This window comes from Triticum aestivum, chromosome 1B, assembly GCF_018294505.1.
Source record: "Triticum aestivum cultivar Chinese Spring chromosome 1B, IWGSC CS RefSeq v2.1, whole genome shotgun sequence".
Taxonomy (NCBI): domain Eukaryota; kingdom Viridiplantae; phylum Streptophyta; class Magnoliopsida; order Poales; family Poaceae; genus Triticum; species Triticum aestivum.
This window is the reverse complement of record NC_057795.1, coordinates 417,782,424-417,799,157: the sequence shown is the minus strand read 5'-3', so window position 1 is coordinate 417,799,157 and position 16,734 is coordinate 417,782,424. Positions and strand designations below refer to the sequence as shown.

Here is a 16,734-nt window from a genome sequence, read left to right as displayed (position 1 = left end):
AAGCTCAAGATTCTACATTTACTATTTTAGTGATCCAAGATCCCATTGAGTCTATAGGAAAAGTGAATACTATCAAGGAGGGACAAGGTGTTGCTTAATGAGGCTCTTGCTCAAAATTCTTAGTGATATGCTCCAAAGCCCTCAACTACTTTCTCACATCCACCTATGACCTAAACCAAAAGTCAAACTCGGCCCCACCGATTCTTTCTATCTGGCGCCACCGAGTTCAGATGTCATAGCCACTGCCACAAACCCTAGGCAAATCGGTCTCACCGATAGGGATCTCGGTCTCACCGAGATGGGATTGCAAACTCTCTGTTTCCCTTTGTAACATTTCGGTCTCACTGAGATGAGCGATCGGTCCCACCGAGATTGCAATGTAAACTCTCTGTTCCCCTTTCGTAACGTTTCGGTCCCACCGAGATGAGCGAATCGGTCCCACCGAGTTTACCTGACCAACTCTCTGGTTATCTTATTACCAAAATCGGTCTCACCGAGTTTGTGTAATCGGTCTCACCGAGATTACGTTATGCCCTAACCCTAACCATATCAGTCCTACCAAGTTGCATGTCGGTCCCACCGAAAATCCTACCGGTCACTAGATTTGCTAAATCGGTCCGACCGAGTTTCTCAATTCGGTCCCACCGAGACTGGTAAGTTGTGTGTAATGGTTAGATTTTGTGTGGAGGCTATAAATACTCCTCCACCCCCTCTTCATTCATGGAGAGAGCCATCAGAACATGCCTACACTTCCAACTTACATTTTCTGAGAGAGAACCACCTGCACTTGTGTTGAGGTCAAGATATTCCAATCCTACCATGTGAATCTTGATCTCTAGCCTTCCCCAAGTTGCTTTCCACTCAAATATTCTTTCCACCAAATCCATATCCTGTGAGAGAGAGTTGAGTGTTGGGGAGACTATCATTTGAAGCACAAGAGCAAGGAGTTCATCATCAACACACCATTTGTTACTTCTTGGAGAGTGGTGTCTCCTAGATTGGCTAGGTGTCACTTGGGAGCCTCCGACAAGATTGTGGAGTTGAACCAAGGAGTTTGTACGGGCAAGGAGATCGCCTACTTCTTGAAGATCTACCCCTAGTGAGGCAAGTCCTTCGTGGGCGATGGCCATGGTGGGATAGACAAGGTTGCTTCTTCGTGGACCCTCCGTGGACTCGCGCAGCCGTTACCCTTCGTGGGTTCAAGTCTCCATCAACGTGGATGTACGATAGCACCACCTATCGGAACCACGACTCAAAAATCTCCGTGTCTCCAATTGCGTTTGCCTCCTCAAACTCCTCCCCTTTACCTTCATATGCAATTGTGTTAAATTCCGCTGCTATACTCTAGAATTGCATGTGTAGGTTGATTGCTTGACTTGTGCTAAGTTGCTAAAATCTACCAAGAATTAAAATTGGAAAAAGGCTAGGTTTTTATTTGGTCAAGTAGTCTAATCACCCCCCCCCCTCTAGACATACTTTTGATCCTACAAAAGGTAAAGCCTATAAGGTTCAACACCTAGTGTATTACATTTCTGAAGTTTTGACTCCGTCCAAGCAAAGGTATTCGCATTACCAGAAGCTTGTCTATGGAATCTATATGACAACGAAGAAAGTTGCACACTACTTCACAGATCACTCAGTTTCAGTCGTCAGTGATGCTCCATTGTCAGAAATTTTGAACAATCGAGACACAACTTGTGATGATCATAAGCTTTGACTCCGTCCAAGAAAAGGAGCCTAACCACATACCCCGACTCAAGAATCCCGTTGCTGATGATCTGGCTAAAATAGGCTCCACTCGGAAGCTTATTCCCAATAATGTGTTCTTGGAGCATCTCCACACCCCGTCAGTTCAAGAAGATCCCTTTACAGAGGAGCCCCCACAACCGATAAGTTCAACTAATCCGACTGAAGTTGAAGTCTTAGCGGTTATTGACCTAATCATGGAGGTTTTGGTGAGCATCCCCGGCTGGACAGTGTCGTACATTGCATATCTGCTTAGGCTAGAGCTCCCAGAGGATGAAGATGAAGCTCGGCAGATTGTTCGCAGATCCAAAGCCTTCACGGTGGTAGGTGATCAACTTTACAGAGAAAGTGTGACTGGCGTAGCTTAGCGGTGCATTACCCTAGAAGAGGGTCAACTAATCCTGAATGAGATTCACTCGGGGACCAGTGGTCACCATGCGTCCTCTCGGACCATCGTGGCCAAAGCATACCAAGCGGGATTCTATTGGCCGCGAGCAAACAAAATGGCTAAGGAGATAGTCGAGAAGTGTGAAGGATGCCAGTTTTACTCCAACATGTCTCACAAACCTGCATCAGCCTTGAAGACTATCCCACTCGTCTAGCCATTTGTTGTTTGGGGACTCGACATGGCTGGGCCCTTGAGGATTGGCAGAAGCGGCTTCACCCATCTCCTCGTGGCAGTCGACAAGTTCACTAAGTGGATTGAAGCTAAACCCATCAAAAACCTCGATTCAAGCACATCCATCACTTTCATCAGAGAGCTGATATTTAGATACATTATAACTGAGCATCATTCCAGCCCTCTCAGGCCATCAGCGACCACAGCCGTTTATTTCACGATTGAGCCATCTCTGGCCGTCTAATCACGGTTAGGGCGTTGTCTCCCTCGTTTTTCAGCAAGTGGGCCGGCTGTCCTATAGGGACACTACTCCCATGGAAAAATCAAAGTGCGCTGGTTGATCGGGCCTCCAGCTAATTCGGCCTCACGAGCAAGAAGCCCATCTCAGCCGCGAAATAATACGATATCTCTCCTCACCCACCCACCCACAACCTCTCTTCCCCTAAAAAAACCCCACGACCTCTCTCCTCGCTCGTGCCCCTCCCTCTCCCACGCGGATGACGACGGCGACCGTGGCGTGTTTGCTTCCCATGCTCGTCACAGTCCTCCACCGCGCAGTGACAATTGGGCTTGCATCGCCTCACCCTCCTCGACCTCCCGTTCCTGTGGACCATCCATCCGGAAACCGCCGGCGGCGGATGCGACCTCAAGAGGCGGCGTCCTTCCCAGATCTCTGGGCCAAGTGGCGTTGCCCCTCACACTTCGACGGGAGGCGCCCATCGCGCAGTCTGACTTCGAGTAGCCGCACCCACCGGGACGCACCTGCTTGTCGGGCTACGACGCCACCCATCCCTAAACCGCTGGCGGCGGCGGCCGGCAACAAGCCGGCGGCGCCTCCGCCAAGGTTGTGGCGATGGAACACACACTAAGGTTCCGGGTGCTGTTGGGAGGGGCGAGCGTGCGGCATGGGCCACTGGACTTTGGGACACATCTCCGCACACATAAGCTGGGATCTTGCGGCAGCGGCGGCGGTGGCGAATGACGCCCCATCTTCCCTTAGCCGGTAACGGTGGATCAACGCGGCGACAGCGCGCACTGCCCCCTCCTCCACATCTCAATGTCGTAGTCGTGGCCTTCCTCGTCCATCGGAGGTGCTCAACCATCTAAACACTAACCCTCCCTCATCTTATTTCAGATCGTAACTTTGTTTTCATTCAATCATACTTTGTTTTTCTACAAGGGACTCTTGGTGGGCAACTTCTTCACCATGGTTCTCCAGCAACTGCACAAGTAGGTTGGGTCTCGGATTAGTGCCCCGCGGAATTCAGATTGTAGGTGATGTATGGCGCTGGGCAGGAGAGGACATGTCTATGGGAAACAACTAAATTTCTCTGTGCCATGCTACTACATGAACTACCGAATCCATAACCAAGTCTACACACAAGAGTTCAGGGTTGAATAGAGTTGTTCCGTCCACATGGTTCGAAATTAAGGTTTTGTGTATACAAAGTTTCTGTATTGTTGGCTTGCCATATTCTTCGGTGGTTACCTGCCCAAGCAACAAGCACGAATTGTGGAAGAAGAGAATAAAATTACTAGAGATTATATGTGTTCGAAATCAAATGCTAGCCCTGTAAATATTAGTCTAACAAATCATATTCTGATGCACCAAGGTTATTGGTTTATCACTTACTTCAAATTGATGTTTTAGTGATGTATAAAAGTCAATATGACTTTGTTAATCAAGTTGATCAAATTTCTTCTTTCTATTGCACCTTCTTTCTCTGAACCATTTTGATCCTTTTGTTCGTAAAGAACATAACTAACGTAGTTTAACTATCAGGTCTTCAGTATAAACCAGCAAGGAAGAAATGTTCTTCAAGTCTCAAGCATTGTTGGGTTCTGACGGTGAGAATATCTTTTACAGTGAGGTAAGGACATAACTAGACATGTACAACAAATTTGCAATCATTATCAGTGTTCTGCCTAGCTCATGGTGCCATAAGCTGCTTCCATTATCTTTCAATGAATTTTTCAAAATCTAGCTTTGGTACTGATGCTTTTGCATTCTCACTTGTATTTACTTAACTACTCTCTCCATTCCTAAATATTTGTCTTTCTAGAGATTTCAACAAGTGACTATATACGAAGCAAAATGAGTGAATCTACACTCTAAAATATGTCTATATACATCCGTATGTGGTAGTCCATTTGAAACCTCTAACAGACAAATATTTAGGAATGGAGGAAGTAAAAGCTACCAACTGAGATACATCATTTCCAAGTTTTTTTCGTATCTACCAGATTTTGGCTATCTTGGGTGGTGGGAATGACGCTGGAGGGTTCTGAGTTAAATGCCAAGTATTATGACAGCAAGATGGTATAGCTGCAGTAAGTTACCTCTCTGCCGCTTTTTATCTTGGTCATAAGAAGCTTTCTTTCTTGTTCAATGATACCATGTACTTTGTGTAATGATTGCAATATTCATGAACCAAGCTCATACAAACCAAATACCTTTGCAAATCAATTGTTGACATGAACTTTGGGGTTTTTCACTTCATATGTTGAAGTGCCTACGAATATTGTTGAGATGAACCTCTAAGAGAACCTTACGCTTGTTGTATAAAAAATCCCACCCTTACAAGCTACTTACCAATTTAATTTTTAATCATCTTACAAATCCAACACTTCCATAAATTAATTATTGGTAGGGTGTGAATTTAGTATGACTCAGTTAGCAAAGCGGGTCTCGCCTGCAGTGGATATGATAAAAAAATCCAGAGCCCGAGGAAGAGAAATAAACCAATATGGTTATTTCTATGATGAAAGGTGTGGAAGTCAGCTTTATTTAAATATGAAACATACGTAAATTATTCAGAAATCGTATCATGAGAAGCCCTCACTTAAACCCAATGAAACGTTGCTGGTTTTTAGCCAAATGTTGGAATGTGGCCAAGCTATGTGATTTATTTGTGCTTGGAGGCAATCATAATGACATAGACTTACTGTTCCCGTTTTTAGTTTACCTTTATGTTTAATATGCCCTGTTAGGAAAATGCTACCAAAGGTAGAATATGACATTCAGGTAAATGTACATTTTTTTCTTCATTTTCGTTAATTACTAAATTTGTCTCGGGTCATCCTTAGGCAATCATTTCTTTGATCATACATATCAAAAGTCCCCAAGTTGCTACTCCAATATTTATTCAAATTTGGGGCATTTGATGTCAGAGTACTGCTTGCTTGGACAACGATGTAGTTTATGATGGACTTTGGATAGCAACTTTCGTTCCAAGATTCTGGAGATCTCTTTCCTCTTGATTGAAGTTTGGTGGGGATGTCGTCCAAATTCCAAGACTCCTGTTGAAAAGAGGTTGAGTAACATGATGACATTTCTGCCACCGGATGCACTATTTTAGAACCTAGTGTGGGTTTGGTCATCTGCCACCCATTCTTTTAAATATTGGCTTCCCAAAACCCCATGTAACTATATAATTTGGTATAAAACATCAATGCATATTGTTATTTTTCTTCCGATAAACAGTTGTTTCCTTACAGCAATTAGGTAATATGTGATAGTACTAAGTAATGTGCTACCGTGAGCAACTATGCTAGATGCCGGTGTCGGTTCACAACATTCATTTCGTTGGGAGCTATATTTTGAGGGTCAACCTGGTGAACCTACGGGAATTATTTTATTTACTCACTCTGTAAAGTAATATAAGATCGTCCAGCTTATGCATCTATTTATGACCTAATTTAGGAGCACACCAGATCTTTGCTCATGCCACCTTATATTTATATTAATTCCTATCATTACATGGACAAATTGACGGGTGCGGCAACGCGCGCCGTCAATGATCTAGTTCAAATATAGAGTTCCGCACAACATCATCATAGATAATGGGTCGAACTTTGATTCCGATGAATTCAGAGCTTTCTGTGCTTCCCAAGGCACTCGGGTCGACTATGCATCTGTAGCGCATCCGCAGTCGAATGGACAAGCATAAAGAGCCAATGGTTTGATCTTACAGGGGTTGAAACCTCGATTGATGCGCGACCTCAAGCATGCAGTAGGCGCTTGGGTGATGGAGTTGCCCTCTGTTCTATGGGGACTAAGGACGACCCCCAACCGGTCGACTGGTGGAACTCCTTTCTTCATGGTATATGGAGCTGAAGCAGTGCTTCCGAGTGACTTGCTCCATAATGCGCCCCGAGTGGAAATCTTTTCAGAAGCCGAAGCCGAACAAGCACGTCAAGACGCTATTGGCCTTCTGGAAGAGGGGAGAGAGATGGCTTTGATCCGGTCGACCATTTATCACCAAGATCTTCATCGATTCCATGCGCGAAATGTCAGAGGTCGAGCATTCCAGGAGGGAGATCTTGTGCTCCGAGTGGATCAGCAACACCCTCACAAGCTAGCCCCTGTCTGGGAAGGCCCTTTCATCGTCACCAAGGTACTTCACAATGATGCGTATCACCTTTACAACGTGACCAAGAGGAAGAACGAGCCGCGCGCTTGGAATGCAGATCTGCTCCGTCGTTTTTATACCTAAGAACACTGGGATAGGCGAGATGTAATAAGAAGTACTTTTCAGATTGTTTATCAAAGATATGACTTCCGCAGTCACAAATTGATTGTTTTTCGCATATACTTGTGTTCAAATCCCTTAGTGGGTGGCTTAGCCGCGAACCCGATTTGCCTAAGTTCAAAAACACTCTTGAGTGAAGAGCAATCCTTTCACTCGGGGGCTTAGCCGCAAACCCGATTCGCCTAAGTTTCAAAAACACTCAGAGTGAAGAGCGGTCCCCTCACTCGGGGGCTTAGCTGCAATCCCGTACTCGCCTAAGTTTCAAAAACACTCCGAGTGAAGAGCGATCCTCTCACTCGGGGGTTTAGCTGCGACCCCGTACTCGCCTAAGTTTAAAAAACACTCCAAATGAAGAGCGATCCTCTCACTCGGGGGCTTAGCTGCGATCTCGTACTCGCCTAAGTTTCAAAAACACTCCGAGTGAAGAGTGATCCTCTCACTTGGGGGCTTAGCTACGACCCCGTACTCGCCTAAGTTTCAAAAACACTCTGAGTGAAGAGCGATCCTCTCACTCGGGGGTTTAGCTACGATACCGTACTTGCCTAAGTTTCAAAAACACTACGAGTGAAGAGCGATCCTCTCACTCGGGGACTTAGCTGCGATCTCGTACTCGCCTAAGTTTAAAAAACACTGCGAGTGTAGAGTGATCCTCTCACTCGGGGACTTAGCTGCGATCCCGTACTCGCCTAAGTTTCAAAAACACTCCGAGTGAAGAGCGATCCTCTCACTCGGGGACTTAGCTACACCCAGTGGGTGGCTTAGCCGCAAACCCGATTCGCCTAAGTTCAAAAACACTCCAAGTGAAGAGTGATCCTCTCACTCGGAGGCTTAGCTGCGACCCCGTACTCACCTAAGTTGAAAACACTCCAAGTGAAGAATGATCTTCTCACTCAGAAACTTAGTTGCGACCCCGTACTCACCTAAGTTAAGAACACCCCAAGGCGTACTCTGAGCTGCACCACAAGTACAACGTCTGACGCACTCTGAGTTGCGCCACAAGTACAACATCTGACGCACTCTGAGCTGCGCCACAAGTACAAAGTCTGGATGCGCTCTGAGCTGCACCACAAGTACAACGTCGACTCCAAGTGTAGAGCAACCCTCTCACTCGACTCAAACCAAGAAAATCCAAAGAACAGTGGAAACGAGGCAACGACATTCAAATAAAACAACCAAGTTCGGATATTTCCAGCAAGGTTCAACGTCGCGAACGAAAGTACTCGAGCATCAGGCTCGAAGGAGTTTTAACGGTTACAAAATCTACTCGGCATTCCGAGGCAAATTAAGTCATCAAGTTTATCACTCCTTGGGAGGCGGGCTGGCTGGCTCGACAAATGAATCCAAGTCAATGCCATTTGCGATGCGAGTGGTTGCGTCGATGAAGGTCTCCATGAAAGATTGGAATTGAAGCTTCTTGGTGTTGGCTACTTGCAGGTCCTTCAGCTTCTCCTCTTTGACATCCCTACAGTGAACACGGACGAGGGATAAGGCGACATCAGCACCACAATGCATAGCTGACTTCTTCCATGCCAGCACTCGGTCGGGGATGCAGTTGAGTTGAGTCATCAGTGACTCAAGGTCATTCTATTGCACGACCTATGGCCAGAGCTCCTTGTCGACCCGAGAAATTGCAGTTTTCAAGTCGATGATGTAGTCCAAGACGTTAGCAAGTCGAGCCTCCAGTGTAACGCCCCGAGACCGACGCTCCAGAAGACTTCCATATATTTCATGTTCGCCATCGTTGCCATGTCTTTTGCTTGTGTGTTGCATTTTGCCATGTCATCATCTGCATATCATCTGCATGTTTTCCAAAACTTGCATCCGTTCGGGTTCCCCCGGTTCTCTCCGTTGTCCGTTCTGAGCCCGACCACACTCGCACGCGCCCGCGGCACCTCCGAAATATTATTTTATAAGTGGCATAAAAATGTTCTCAGAATGGGTTGCAACTTGTCATGCGGTCTTATTATAGTGTAGACAGAGCGCCTGCCAAGTTTCATCGCATTCGGAGTCCATTTGATAGCCCAACCGTTAAATATATAGCGGCATCGTTGCCGGTATTATCGTTGGATGTTTTCGGTCTTCGGAAATAGCTACCGGGTTGCACTCCTTCCCTCTCACCTCAGCCCAACTCCTATTCACAGCCCACTAGCCCACCTACCTAACCCCCCTCCGCTTCGGACCATCTGATCGAGATCGAACGGCTCCGAAATGGAGCAAAACCCCTAACCCTAGACCCCTGCCTATTTAAGAAGCCCCCCTTGCCATTTTTGGGTGCCCCTAGCCTTCCCCTACCCTCAGCCGCCGCATCCCCCTCGAAAACCACGCCACCAGCCAGATCCATCCACCTCCTCCCTGTTTTCCGGCGCCCTCCACCTCACCCGCGCCACTTGGCAGCGCCCCATTGGCCAGCCGTCGCCGCGCAGCCTCCCACAGCAAACCGCAGGGCGCCACGCGTCCTCCCGCGCCCCCGCAGCCCCCAGCGCCGCCGCGGCCCGCCATGCCCGCACCAGGCCCGCAGCGGACCGATCTCGGCCCGGCTCCCGCTCTTTCCACTCGAGCGCCCCAGCGCCTCGCCTCCTCGCCCGCTTCCCCCGCCGCCTCGCGCCTTCCGCCGGCGACCCCGGCAGCCGCGCCGTCGAGCACCAGCAGCCAGGCCGGACCTCACCTCCCCTGCTCCTCCTTCCCCTACCTTCTCCTTCCTCTCTCTCTCACTCTCTCCCGCAGGAGTTCTGCCATGGCCGCCACCACCCGAGCTCGGGAGCCGCCTCTACCCTGGAAGCTCGTCACCGCCGCCGTTCGTCGCCGGATCTGGGACCCCTGCCCTCGGATCCGTCTGTTCCGAGCCTCGTCGGCCTTCCCTGCAGCCGCTGCCGCTCGAGTCCGGCCGTGGCCATCGCCCCCCGTAGCTTTGCATCGAGCAGAGGACGAGCAGCTCGTCCACTCTCCCCGTTGACCGCGCGCTTGGGCTGCCTCCCCTCCAGCGCCAAGGCCCATCGCCCTTCCAGCCTCCCTCTCTACTGAACCGGCCCAAGGCCCATGGGTGAGCAGCCCCCTCCAGATCCCCCCTCCTATGCACTGTTGGGCCAATCAGTTTCGGCCCGCGTAGGTTTTTTTTAGCATATGTGAATTTGTCTAATTATCCAGCGATTTACAGTTTTACAGAAAACCCCCTGTTCATCATGCATATAAGAACTTTTTAGCAGTGCATCATATGTAAAAACTTTATATATGTAAAATGCTTAGAATTTTGTGTAGATTAATAATTTTCCACTTTCATCCATGTTAAATATGTTTAAATTGCTGTTTGCATTAATTTGCTTAAATGCCATGCTAAAATGCTTTAATTCATAACTAAATAACCGTAGCTCGGTTTCAAATAAACTTTATATGTAAATGGGGTGGAAAAATGCCTAATTTAACATGGTCCACTTTATTTTCCTGTTTAACAACCTTAAAATATGGTTTAGGACAGAATAGTACCAAATTCATTTTATGCACATGGGGATTTTCCGGAATTGTTGTTTGTTATTTCCGGCCTCATTTAAACTTGCCTAAATAGATGACTTTATTATGCTTCACCTTTTGCCATGTTAATCAACATTTAATATTGTTGGGTACCTAAACGAGATTAAACTAAATATGTCAATGTGGTGTTTTGTCAATATGCAACTCGTTGCATATTGAGCTCCACTTAACTTGTAGTATTATTTGTTGCAAATTGCCATGCCATGCCTCTTTCAACCGGACATGCATCATACTTGATTGTGCATCATGCCATGATTATGCTTGTGTGTTTACCATGTTGTTTGCTTCTTTCCGGTGTTGCTTCTTAGTTCCGGTAATGATGCGTTTGTGAGGATTCGTTTGACTACGTTGGTTCGTCTACTTCATGGACTCGTTCTTCTTCCTTGCGGGATTTCAGGCAAGATGACCGCTAGCCTGGATCTCACTACTATCATTGCTATGCTAGTTGCTTCGTTCTATCGCTATGCTGCATTACCTATCTTTTGCTCATCAAGCCTCCCCAAATTGCCATGAACCTCTAACCTTTGACACCCTTCCTAGCAAACCGTTGCTTGGCTATGTTACCGCTTTGCTCAGCCCTCTTATAGCGTTGCTAGTTGCAGGTGAAGTTGAAGATTGCTTCATGGTGGACAGGATTATGTTGGGATATCACAATATCTCTTATATTATTAATGCATCTATATATTTGGTAAAGGGTGGAAGGCTCGGCTTTATGCCTGGTGTTTTGTTCCACTTTTGCCGCCCTAGTTTCCGTCATACCGGTGTTATGTTCCTGGATTTTGCGTTCCTTACGCGGTCGGGTGATTTATGGGACCCCCTTGACAGTTCACTTTGAATAAAACTCCTCCAGCAAGGCCCAACCTTGGTTTTACCATTTGCCTCACCACCACCTATATTTCCCTTGGGAGTAATTAACCCAAGGGTCATCTTTATTTTAGCCCCCCGGGCCAGTGCTTGTCTAAGTGTTGGTCCGAACCGGGCAGACTGCGGGGCCACCTCGGGGCAACTCGAGGGCTGTTTTTACTCGTAGGCTGACCTATCCGGTGTTGCCCTGAGAACGAGATATGTGCAGCTCCTATCGGGATTGTCAGCGCATCGGGCGGCTTTGCTGGTCTTGTTTTACCATTGTCGAAATGTCTTGTAAACCGGGATTCCGAGTCTGATCGGGTCTTCCTGGGAGAAGGTATATCCTTCGTTGATCGCGAGAGCTTATCATGGGCTAAGTTGGGACACCCCTGCAGGGTATAATCTTTTGAAAGCCGTTCCTACGGTTATAGGCAGATGGGAATTTGTTAATGTCCGGTTGTAGATAACTTGACACCTGATCCGAATTAAAACGCATCAACCGCGTGTGTAGCCGTGATGGTCTCTTTTCGGCGAAGTCCGGGAAGTGAACACAGTTTCTGGGTTATGTTTGACATAAGTAGGAGTTCAGGATCACTTCTTGATCATTGCTAGTTTCACGACCGTTCTGCTTGCTCTCTTCTCGCTCTTATTTGTGTATGTTAGCCACCATATATGCTTAGTCGCTGCCGCAACCTCACCACTTTGCCCCTTCCTTTCCTATTAAGCTTTGCCAGTCTTGATACCCATGGTAATGGGATTGCTGAGTCCTCGTGGCTCACAGATTACTACAACAACAGTTGCAGGTACAGGTTGTGCGATGATCTTGACGCGAGAGCGATGTTTGCTTGTTTGGAGTTCTTCTTCTTCTTCTTCTTCGATCAGGGGATAGGTTCCAGGTCGGCAGCCTGGGTTAGCAAGGTGGATGTCGTTTGAGTTTCTGTTTGTGTTTCATCCGTAGTCGGATGTTGATCTTATGTATGATGTATTGTTGTATTCGTGTGGCATTGTATGCCTCTTGTATGTATCCCCATCTATTATGTAATGTTGATGTAATGATATCCACCTTGCAAAAGCGTTTCAATATGCGGGTCTATCCTTGGTGGGACCTTCGAGTTCCTTTTGGATAGGGTCGCATATTGGGCGTGACAAGTTGGTATGAGAGCCTCGACCGACCTTAGGAGCCCCCTTGATTGTTGGCCGTTGTTGAGTCTAGAAGAAAATTATTTTGAGTCTTAGGATTATATATACCGGAGAGTAGGATTCTTTTTACTCCTCAGCCCCTTCGTCGCTCTGGTGAGGTTTCTTGACGTAGATGTTTTGACTTTCCTCTCCTCAAATTTCACTAAATTTTTTTTAGGATCACGCGGGTATCTTGGAATCATTCCGATGGTTTTGTGACGAGAACATTGTTCTTGGTGCCTCCTGTCTATTATGTGGCATTGACCCGGGGAGTTGAGCTCCGAGGTGTTGTTGTCACAATTTTATCGTTGCAGTTCTGGAATACCTGAGTTTTGCCGACATCGAAAATCTCTTTTATGCAGTTGTTGGTGAGATAACCTCGACGTCACCCAGTACTGGGGAGTTTGGGAGTATTGCCATAACTCGTATAACGGATGCTTTTCGAAGGTTGAGGTACACGATTTCCGAAGGTTTCTTGGTTATGTGTTGACGGATGGATATAGCTGGATGTAGGGATTGTTAGTTTGGGTGAGATATATATTGCTTCCCCTGTATCCCCAACACCAGATTGCATAACCAGAAAGTTTCGGGAGTTTATAGGTGGGAATTCAAGTAGCTCCTAGAATATCTTTCCGACAGATGCATGATATGGGATTGGGTAAATCTCTATCATATGTATTTGTTCTGGCTTATTTCTGCAAGCCAATCCTTTGTTTTGTTTTGAGTTGTGGTATTCGAGTTGCTTCATTGTCAAATGTTGAATCCATACCTTTCATAAACGGTGTTCTCATATTGCGATGTGAATACTAATCCTTCTTGATCATCGAGGTCGTCATGTTAATTCTTTTCCAACTGGTGTGCTTCTCTTCAAGTGGATCCGATCATTTTCAACATCCATAAGATCAACTCTAAGTTTTCTCAACAGTGTCCATTCCATATGCCCCAAGTTGCCTTTGTTTTCCCACCCTCCCACCCTTTTTCTTCAAGGACCCATATTTCTTAATCAAGTTTCCATTTATTCATGTGAAGTCTCTTCACTCTTTTCAATCAATGTTCTGATCCGGTGATCCCTCGTGAAGATGCTCACGAGCTTCAAGTTCATCAATCTTCATTCTCATATTCTTTTCCGGTGGATTTAATTCAAGCTTTCGATATTCATCATATTCCTTTCCTTGTTTCTTATGCTTTCTCATGCCGGTGTACCTCTTAATTGTTCACCTCTCTCTATTCTTATCCGGAGTGCTCAAGATATCTCAGAAGACTTGTGTTTCCATTCTCAATCCGTTCAAGATATTTCGAGGTTTTTCTCTCATTCAAGCTATTTAATTCTACCGGTGCAATCTCTATTTCAAGCAATCCTTCAATGATGTTTCTTTCGAGTGGGCCCTAACCCACAGGTCTTTTCCCAGGATCTTACCTGACTCTTCTAATTCCCCTGGAGTTGTTCTCAAATTCATTTCCAAGTTTGACGTAAGAATGAATTTCATCAGTCAGATCTTTTCCAAGATCAATTTCAAATCAATTTTCATTGTTGGCTCAACCTCTTTGCTTGCCATTCTCCCGGAGTATCTCAGTAATTTGGTGGTGTTTTTCATCGTCATTTGAAAACCGAAGAAGAGTTTGTCCTCTAAATATTGTCCATTCTCCCGGAGATTCGTGGTGCTAGCTTGATGTTATCCTCTCAAACTGTTTCAAGTCATGCAAATTCTTTTCATCCATCCGGAGCATTTCAGGAGTTGCTTTCTCTCTCGATCATCCGGAGGCCATCTTTTTGGAAGATTCCTTTGTTCTAAGTTTTCAGATTCATTCTCCAATTATTCTATATCTGTGCCCTTTCGTTCGTCTCAATATTCTTTCGGTGCTTCGTTCAAGTATTCTTCAATCAGTCATGGCCTCTTCATTCTCATGTATCTAAATCCCCTCAAGTATCTTCATTCGTTTTCCAATTCTTCCCAGTGAATTGTGCCTTTGCTACGTTCATTTTCAATTCTTACGGTGGTTTGTTCAAGATTTCTCTTCCTCCGTTATCATATCAAATATTCGTTGTTTCCAAATCCCACCGGTGGTTCCTTGAAGACCTTCACAAGTTTGCGCCATATCTATCTTGATCCTTTTTATGAGAATAAGTAGTATGCCAAATCCGTTGTTTGTCATCAATTTAAATTGGTGAAGGATACGCATACCATAATTCTTATTATTGTTTCATCCGAGTGATCTAGTTTCTTCTTTCTAGAGTTGTTCATCATGTCACATTTCTCGGTTCGAGATGCTTCATCTTTTCTTTTCCGGAGTTCCAAGTTTTCCGCTTTATATCGTCGCGAAGCTCCATCTAAATCATTGCAAGGCTTCACCTTGTGTTTTCAAGTTCTCTTTCTTTTATCATCCTTTTATTACCGGAGTTCTTCATGGAAGATCTACATGGTGGTTTGTCAAGGATTCCTTTCATTCTTCAATTGTTCTTCAAGATTCCTCTCGAACCTAAGATCCGCCAAGCTTTACTCTAAAATAAACATGGTGCTCAACACATGTTTTGTTTTGAGGAGCTCAAGTATTCTTCATCTTGCATTCTGAAGTGCAATTCTTTCCACCTTATCTTTTGTGGTGGTGTTATGTCACTCTTCACAATTTCCTTCATGGTTCATGATTCATATTGTTTTCAAGAATGAGGTATTTTAAATCCATCAATCTCTTTGTTGGAGTTATCTTGGGTTATATTTCACCTAAAGCCTTCCATTGGGAATGTTGCTATTTGTGGTTCTTATCATTGATCCAAGCTTTCTCCATATCCTTCTCGGTGAAAGAGGTATTTCATCTCTTCGTTGATCTCAAACAAGCAATTGTTTCCTTTAGTGGTCAGTTGTCACCTCATAATGTTGAGATGTTTCCATAAGCCCACTACAAGCTTATTCTTTTCGTTGTTGGTTTTCCAACAACTCCATTCAATCCTTCTTTGCAAGGATGCTTAACAAGTTCATTTGTAGCAGAAATTGTCATTTTCTTCTCCGTCCCTTTTATCCCAACAATCTAGCTTCTATTCTTTCGTTCCGGAGGCATTGTGATGTTGCTCTCTTCACTAATCATCTCGTTTTGTCAAGATCATGTTCTTTTCGTGCTTATCCATTTAACCAGAGTGTTGTGTTGTCATTCAAGCTCTTTCATCTTATCAAGTTTTGCTTCTCTTTTCAACCGGAGTGCTGTCTGAAATCTTTCTTACCCCTTGTGCCATTTTTTCAACAGTTCCGGAGGTAGTGTGTTGTTGATTTCATCAAGTATCCTCTCATCTTGTCAAGTTCATGTTCAATTTCTTCCATTTACAGTCGGAGTGCTGTCAAAATTATATCATTCTTATTCATTCTTATCTCGTTTCAACTAGAGTGGTTTCAATTCCTTCTTGTCCATTGTGCTCGTCATTCATGTCTTTGCAACCTTCAAGTTCTCGTAATGTTCCTTGTTCCTCTTTTCTAATGGACTGTTTGCAATCTTGGTCATCTCCGTTCTTTTGTTTCTTTCAATTTGTTCAACCTCTCAAGGTTCATGGTTTCACTCGTTTGTCGAAGAAGCAACTTAGTTTACCTCTTCTCTTCCTCTTCCTTTTCCCTCCGGTGCCATCCTAGATCTCGGGACGAGATCCTCTCGTAGTGGTGGAGTGTTGTAACGCCCCGAGACCGACGCTCTAGAAGACTTCCATATATTTCATGTTCGCCGTTGTTGCCATGTCTTTGGCTTGTGTGTTGCATTTTGCCATGTCATCATCTACATATCATCTGCATGTTTTCCAAAACTTGCATCCGTTCGGGTTCCCCGGTTCTCTCCGTTGTCCGTTCTGAGCCCGACCACACTCACACGTGCCCGCGGCACCTCCGAAATATTATTTTATAAGTGGCATAAAAATGTTCTCGGAATGGGTTGCAACTTGTCATGCGGTCTTATTATAGTGTAGACAGAGCGCCTGCCAAGTTTCATCGCATTCGGAGTCCATTTGATAGCCCAACCGTTAAATATATAGCGGCACTGTTGCCGGTATTATCGTCGGATGTTTTCGGTCTTCGTAAACAGCTACCGGGTTGCACTCCTTCCCTCTCACCTCAGCCCAACTCCTCTTCACAGCCCACTAGCCCACCTACCTAACCCCCCCTCCGCTCCGGACCGTCCGATCGAGACCGAACGGCTCCGAAACGGAGCAAAACCCCTAACCCTAGACCCCTGCCTATTTAAGAAGCCCCCCTTGCCATTTTTGGGTGCCCCTAGCCTTCCCCTACCCTCAGCCGCCGCATCCCCCTCGAAAAC

The 16,734-nt window shown here is 45.7% G+C and overlaps 1 protein-coding gene across 5 annotated transcripts; it reads left to right on the top strand.

Annotated features, from left to right (window-relative positions):
* Positions 1–2,825: 2,825 nt before the first annotated feature.
* LOC123091949 (uncharacterized) lies at positions 2,826–5,976 on the top strand. 5 transcript variants are annotated; one of them, XR_006443935.1, is made up of 5 exons: positions 2,826–3,456; positions 3,546–3,595; positions 4,149–4,236; positions 4,610–4,696; positions 5,537–5,976. XR_006443935.1 is itself a non-coding variant. In XM_044513577.1 (4 exons), exons 1-4 carry the CDS (start codon positions 3,344–3,346, stop codon positions 4,689–4,691), a joined length of 333 nt encoding a protein of 110 aa, XP_044369512.1. In that variant the 5' UTR covers positions 2,826–3,343; the 3' UTR covers positions 4,692–5,976. The 5 variants fall into 5 exon arrangements, 1 of the variants encoding a protein (XP_044369512.1); XR_006443934.1 differs by having other exon boundaries at positions 4,149–4,696; XM_044513577.1 differs by having other exon boundaries at positions 4,610–5,976.
* The last annotated feature ends 10,758 nt before the right edge of the window (positions 5,977–16,734 follow it).